Source organism: Xenopus tropicalis, chromosome 6, assembly GCF_000004195.4.
Source record: "Xenopus tropicalis strain Nigerian chromosome 6, UCB_Xtro_10.0, whole genome shotgun sequence".
NCBI classification, from domain to species: domain Eukaryota; kingdom Metazoa; phylum Chordata; class Amphibia; order Anura; family Pipidae; genus Xenopus; species Xenopus tropicalis.
The window spans coordinates 128874523-128882120 of record NC_030682.2 but is presented as its reverse complement, the minus strand read 5'-3'; the positions used below and the strand labels follow the sequence as shown (position 1 = coordinate 128882120).

The window sequence follows — 7598 nt, the reverse complement described above, 5'->3', positions numbered from 1 at the left end:
CCTGCCCCTAAAGCCCTTATTCGTGAGGTACCCTGGCCCTAAAGCCCTTATTCATGAGGTACCCTGCCCCTACAGCCCTTATTCATGAGGTACCCTGCCCCTAAAGCCCTTATTCATAAGGTACCCTGCCCCTAAAGCCCTTATTCGTGAGGTACCCTGGCCCTAAAGCCCTTATTCATGAGGTACCCTGGCCCTAAAGCCCTTATTCATGAGGTACCCTGCCCCTAAAGCCCTTATTCACACGCTCCTTCTCCGTGCCTAGCATGACTCAGCACTTTCATCACTGAGATCTCCAGCAATATCCTCTCGCTTGAACGGCCTATCCTGTCCCTACCCCCGAACTGCAGGAAGAAGCGGAAGGGACAGAGCAACATTCCTACGCAGTAGTCTCACTGACATACAGCGGTCTCACTGACATACAGCGGTCTCGCTGACATACAGCGGCCTCGCTGACATACAGTGGCTACACAACTTTCCGCGGCTCAGCCCTGAAACCTCTGTTAAAGAACGCTGAACGCGCAGTGAACTGACGTGACACAAGGCGGATTCCGGAGTTCCGCTAGTGTGCGCTTGTTTACGTGACGCCACATCCGGCCAGCCTAGCACATGCGGAAGTGGCTGCTGTACTTCACGCTGGTGCTGACTGACTGGCTGTAGATACGTCGGCTGGCTGTTGATTTTATACCCTTATGTAAGTTCCGCTAATACTTCAGTGAGCACCAACCTAGCGGGCACCTAAATAGCTGCGGGCTTGTGTGCATGGCAAATTGTGTCATTAATATGCCAGTCTGTTTCCCATTCATCTAAATGTAAAGTTGCAGGCGTAGGAGTAAGGAGGCTTTGCTATGGGAGAGGTGCAGGGAGCAAATGTTAAAATGCACTTGTTGTAATATGCTCTCTCTACGTAGGGCCAGCCGGTTATAGGGTGGAGCAGAAAGTACTTTTGTTTAGGGTTCCATGGGAGTTTATATAATGTTATATTGTGTGGGGGGCTGTTGGGGATATTCTTACAGCTGCAAACATCCTGGGTTTCTAGGGACCCCTCAACTTCAGCACCGCCACTGCATATTGTTTCTAGGGAACCCCTCAACTTCAGCACCACCACTGCATATTGTTTCTAGGGAACCCCTCAACTTCAGCACCACCACTGCATATTGTTTCTAGGGAACCCCTCAACTTCAGCACCGCCACTGCATATTGTTTCTAGGGAACCCCTCAACTTCAGCACCACCACTGCATATTGTTTCTAGGGAACCCCTCAACTTCAGCACCGCCACTGCATATTGTTTCTAGGGAACCCCTCAACTTCAGCACCGCCACTGCATATTGTTTCTAGGGAACCCCTCAACTTCAGCACCGCCACTGCATATTGTTTCTAGGGAACCCCTCAACTTCAGCACCGCCACTGCATATTGTTTCTAGGGAACCCCTCAACTTCAGCACCACCACTGCATATTGTTTCTAGGGAACCCCCTCAACTTCAGCACCGCCACTGCATATTGTTTCTAGGGAACCCCTCAACTTCAGCACCACCACTGCATATTGTTTCTAGGGAACCCCTCAACTTCAGCACCGCCACTGCATATTGTTTCTAGGGAACCCCTCAACTTCAGCACCACCACTGCATATTGTTTCTAGGGACCCCCTCAACTTCAGCACCGCCACTGCATATTGTTTCTAGGGACCCCCTCAACTTCAGCACCACCACTGCATATTGTTTCTAGGGAACCCCCTCAACTTCAGCACCGCCACTGCATATTGTTTCTAGGGAACCCCTCAACTTCAGCACCACCACTGCATATTGTTTCTAGGGACCCCCTCAACTTCAGCACCACCACTGCATTAGGGACCCCTCAACTTCAGCACCACCACTGCATATTGTTTCTAGGGACCCCCTCAACTTCAGCACCACCACTGCATATTGTTTCTAGGGACCCCTCAACTTCAGCACCACCACTGCATATTGTTTCTAGGGACCCCCTCAACTTCAGCACCGCCACTGCATATTGTTTCTAGGGACCCCTCAACTTCAGCACCACCACTGCATATTGTTTCTAGGGACCCCCTCAACTTCAGCACCGCCACTGCATATTGTTTCTAGGGACCCCTCAACTTCAGCACCGCCACTGCATATTGTTTCTAGGGAACCCCTCAACTTCAGCACCACCACTGCATATTGTTTCTAGGGACCCCCTCAACTTCAGCACCACCACTGCATATTGTTTCTAGGGACCCCCTCAACTTCAGCACCGCCACTGCATATTGTTTCTAGGGACCCCTCAACTTCAGCACCGCCACTGCATATTGTTTCTAGGGACCCCCTCAACTTCAGCACCACCACTGCATATTGTTTCTAGGGAACCCCTCAACTTCAGCACCACCACTGCATATTGTTTCTAGGGACCCCCTTAACTTCAGCACCGCCACTGCATATTGTTTCTAGGGACCCCTTAACTTCAGCACCACCACTGCATATTGTTTCTAGGGACCCCCTCAACTTCAGCACCACCGCTGCATATTGTTTCTAGGGACCCCCTCAACTTCAGCACCACCACTGCATATTGTTTCTAGGGACCCCCTCAAATTCAGCACCACCACTGCATATTGTTTCTAGGGACCCCTTAACTTCAGCACCACCACTGCATATTGTTTCTAGGGACCCCCTCAACTTCAGCACCACCACTGCATATTGTTTCTAGGGACCCCCTCAACTTCAGCACCACCACTGCATATTGTTTCTAGGGACCCCTCAACTTCAGCACCACCACTGCATATTGTTTCTAGGGACCCCCTCAACTTCAGCACCACCGCTGCATATTGTTTCTAGGGACCCCCTCAACTTCAGCACCACCACTGCATATTGTTTCTAGGGAACCCCTCAACTTCAGCACCGCCACTGCATATTGTTTCTAGGGACCCCTCAACTTCAGCACCGCCACTGCATATTGTTTCTAGGGAACCCCTCAACTTCAGCACCGCCACTGCATATTGTTTCTAGGGACCCCTCAACTTCAGCACCGCCACTGCATATTGTTTCTAGGGACCCCTTAACTTCAGCACCGCCACTGCATATTGTTTCTAGGGACCCCCTCAACTTCAGCACCACCACTGCATATTGTTTCTAGGGACCCCTTAACTTCAGCACCACCACTGCATATTGTTTCTAGGGACCCCCTCAACTTCAGCACCACCACTGCATATTGTTTCTAGGGACCCCTTAACTTCAGCACCACCACTGCATATTGTTTCTAGGGACCCCCTCAACTTCAGCACCACCGCTGCATATTGTTTCTAGGGACCCCCTCAACTTCAGCACCACCACTGCATATTGTTTCTAGGGACCCCTTAACTTCAGCACCACCACTGCATATTGTTTCTAGGGACCCCCTCAACTTCAGCACCACCGCTGCATATTGTTTCTAGGGACCCCCTCAACTTCAGCACCACCACTGCATATTGTTTCTAGGGACCCCCTCAACTTCAGCACCACCACTGCATATTGTTTCTAGGGACCCCCTCAACTTCAGCACCACCGCTGCATATTGTTTCTAGGGACCCCCTCAACTTCAGCACCACCACTGCATATTGTTTCTAGGGACCCCCTCAACTTCAGCACCACCACTGCATATTGTTTCTAGGGACCCCTTAACTTCAGCACCACCACTGCATATTGTTTCTAGGGACCCCTCAACTTCAGCACCACCACTGCATATTGTTTCTATGGACCCCCTCAACTTCAGCACCACCACTGCATATTGTTTCTAGGGAACCCCTCAACTTCAGCACCACCGCTGCATATTGTTTCTAGGGAACCCCCTCAACTTCAGCACCACCACTGCATATTGTTTCTAGGGAACCCCTCAACTTCAGCACCACCACTGCATATTGTTTCTAGGGAACCCCTCAACTTCAGCACCACCGCTGCATATTGTTTCTAGGGAACCCCCATAATAAGTGCAATGTTTGATCCAGTTCCAGAACAGAGCTGTCATTTTACTCAGGTGTTATATTCTTACTGAACAAGACCCATTAGATACCTGTGGCTCCTCACCTTCCAGGTTTTGTTTCTAGTTTATATTTAGGTCCCTCCTATTCATTAAAATGCCACATTCCAAATGCTGCATAACTTTCAGAAAACATATTTTGCATGTTCTAAACTAATCAACATTTGGTAGGAAATTGTTTGGAGATTTAACATAATTATATTTATTTAAATCTACTGTATGTGTGCCAGTTGTAAGATATGTATTTATTATTTAGTGCCCTCTGCAGATACCCACTCTTTTAAAAATTAAAATTAAATTTACTACCAAGTGCTACTACCTTAGGTATCTACATGTAGTGTAGGTACTGGTATATTTTACGTTACCAACATAATCTTTAAAAGGCTTTCATAAAAAACGCAGTCCTTGTTACTGTGTGGTCCAGTGTTATTCACAAGAGTAAATACTGGTTGTGTTGTTAAAGGCAGTTTAAACAATGGGGTGATAATAAATTGATTACATTGGTATGCAGATGTTTTGTAGCAAATTAGAGTATCATTGGTAGTTCTTATTATTATCACATATGTTAACTTCCTGTCTCTCTAATTCTTTTATATACAGGATTCATAACAAATTGGACACTGGAATCTTCCAAAAATGCTGGAGTCTTATGTGACTCCTATTTTAATGAGCTATGTGAACCGCTACATAAAGAATTTGAAGCCTTCAGATCTGCAGCTATCTCTCTGGGGTGGAGATGTGGTCCTTAGCAAACTTGAATTGAAACTAGATGTTCTTGAGCAGGTAAGGTACTTTTATTCCTTCTATTAATTTGTGGACTGATTTCAAATACATGGAAAATGTAAAAACTTTACAGGGAAATCTGATTTGTGGTTTAATACCACTGGGACTTCAGCAGCAATAAATTACTTCTAAATAAGTGGAATAGTAACTGTGTTAACTCATGTCCCACATCAAATACAGCAATAACACCATTTTATTTAGACTTATAAACTTGACTGGCCAGCCTACTAAAGTTATTCAAAGCATTTATTTTAGTAGGCTTGCCACACACATTATATATGTTTGAATAATTAGGTATTATATGTATGCTAGTTACCCTAACCTTATGTCTCAGCCCTCCCTTTTAGAATGTAAGCTCTTGCGAGCAGGGCCCTCCCCCTAGTGTCTCTGATGCTCATCCAATGCAACTGCAGACCATTTTTGTGAATTGTTTATATGTACATGTTAACTGTTCTGTCTTTTGTACCCCTCTATTCTGTAAAGCGCTGCGTAAATTGATGGCACTATATGAATAATAAAAATAATAATATCTGATGAACACATGAACTTCCTGTAAAATATAGGTTTTTGAATGTTGCTTAGTGATGTCATCAGTTATTATTAGGTTTTAGTTATGTGTTAATTTGTGTTACATGGCTCACTGAATATTGTGTATTATAAAAATATAACTTCCAATATCCTCAAATTTTGCTAGAGAATGTAAGTCACCATGACCTGTATAAAAGCACTCTGACTTTGATCCTGCTGAGGTTATTTCTATTATCCTTACCTTTAACAATAAGGGGTACATTATTCTCTATATATTTGTTGTGGGCTGTTTGGTTTTTGATTTACTGAGGAAAACCTCTATATATTGTAAGCTCTTTACCTGTTGTATCGGTTATTGGTTGCTTTGTAAATAAAGCTATATGTTCTGTGTATACACTCTTGTTGTACAGCAATACAGAACAACATCTCATCTTATATCTCTCATTATAAAACCATAGTGTTATCTGTTTCACTGAAACAATTTTGCACATTGTTAAGTTTTCACCCATAATGTTAATAATGTAACTTAATTGAACTTTTTTCACCGTGAATTGTACTTTTCTATTGTATTTAAGTTTGAGGGGCTTCTATTGGGTTTTGAATTTTTTCAGAATAAATCAAATGTGTTTTTTATTTTATTAGTATGTAGGGCTTAGAAGCTAATTATTATTTTTAATAACCCTCAAGTCAAGAAACAATAATAAAAAAGGGAAAGTTAAGAGGGTAATGCTGTATTAAAAATAAATAGGGAAGATGAATAAAATTGTAAGCTCTTTTGGGCAGGGCCCTCTTCACTACTTGTATCGGTTATTGATTGCTTTATATGTTACTCTGTATGTCCAATGTATGAAACCCACTTATTGTACAGTGCTGCCGAATATGTTGGCGCTTTATAAATAAATGTTAATAATAATAATAATAATAATAATAATAATAATAATAATAATAATAAAATGCTTTGAATAAAACAATTTTTCTTACAATTTCACTAGCTCACTAATATCTAGTTCAAAAATATAAAAGATATGTTAAAGCGGACCTGTCACCTTAAGAAATAATTTCAAATTGTTTTCTATTGTGTTTGGCAAGCAAAATAAACTTTAATTACACTATATAAATTATTTGAATCTTATTTTCTTCAGCCTTGGAATTCACAATTGCAGCAAGCAGGCAGGGGCCATTTTGTGGACACTGTTATCAAAGCAGGCATTGCATCCTGCCAATATCTTGCCAGTATGGGGGGACCTGATGCTCATGCCTATGCACTGGTTACATAATTACATGGTTAGGAGGGAGGGGGAATGTTAAGGGTGCAGCAACATCTAAGAAGTTCTGAATTGAAAGTGAAAGTAACTGTCTGCCCCACCTCTATGCCTAAGGCATAGAGGTGGGGCAGGCATTATATGATTGACAGCTGGGATATTAAAATGCTTTTATAATGGGCATGGATGTGGTAATAAAAACATTATTTTGGGTTTCATGTTTAATTTGAAAAGGACTTTTATTATACAGCTTTTTATGTCTGGGTGACAGGTCCACTTTAAGTATACTGAATCCTTTAATATAAGTTTCCATGTGTTTTCTTGGTTTTTTTGCAGGTAAATGGGTTAATATTTTAGTGCAAAGTACATATATGTTAAAGGAACAGTAACACCAAAAAATTAAAGTGTATAAAAATAATTAATATACTATGTACTATTGCCCTGCACTGGTAAAAGTTGTGTGTTTGCTTCATAAACACTACTACAGTTTATATAAATACCCTGTTGTGTAGCCATGGGGGCAGCCATTTAAATTGAAAAAAGGAGAAAAGGCACAGGTTACTAAGTAGATAACAGATAAGTAGCAGATTCCCATTGTATTCTACACAGTTATCTGTTATCTTCTTATGTAACCTGTGCCTTTTCTCCTTTTTTCAATTTAAATGGCTGCCCCCATGGTACACAACAGCTATTTCTATTAACTACAGTAGTCTTTCTGAAGCAAACACACAACTTTTACCAGTGCAGGGCAACAGTACATTATATTTTAATTATTTTAAAACATTTTTATTTTTTAGTGTTACTGTTCCTTTAATCAGGTTATCTTTGAGCTACCAGTGCAGTTCCCCAGAGTGACCAGTCAGACATTTTATTTATTTATACTAAAGGGGGACCATACACTGGCTGGTTCTGCATGAAATCTAACCAAACAACCTGCATACTAGTGACCATAGACATGCATTGTTCTGTTCCCTTGGGGCAACAACTGAAACTCCTCTTTTTTTTTTAAATGCTTTTATTT

The 7598-nt window shown here is 42.4% G+C and overlaps 1 protein-coding gene across 3 annotated transcripts in view; it reads left to right on the top strand.

Annotated features, from left to right (window-relative positions):
• Positions 1-433: 433 nt before the first annotated feature.
• Positions 434-7598, top strand: part of vps13b (vacuolar protein sorting 13 homolog B) — a 508026-nt gene continuing 500861 nt past the window's right edge. For 2 of the 3 annotated variants that reach the window (XM_002934409.5, XM_012965216.3), the window contains exons 1-2: positions 440-691; positions 4605-4787. In XM_002934409.5, coding sequence (XP_002934455.3) covers positions 4641-4787 — 147 coding nt within the window. In that variant the 5' untranslated portion in view covers positions 440-691; positions 4605-4640. Of the gene's footprint in view, positions 692-4604; positions 4788-7598 lie in introns of all 3 variants that reach the window. The other variant, XM_012965217.3, reaches the window with a different exon arrangement.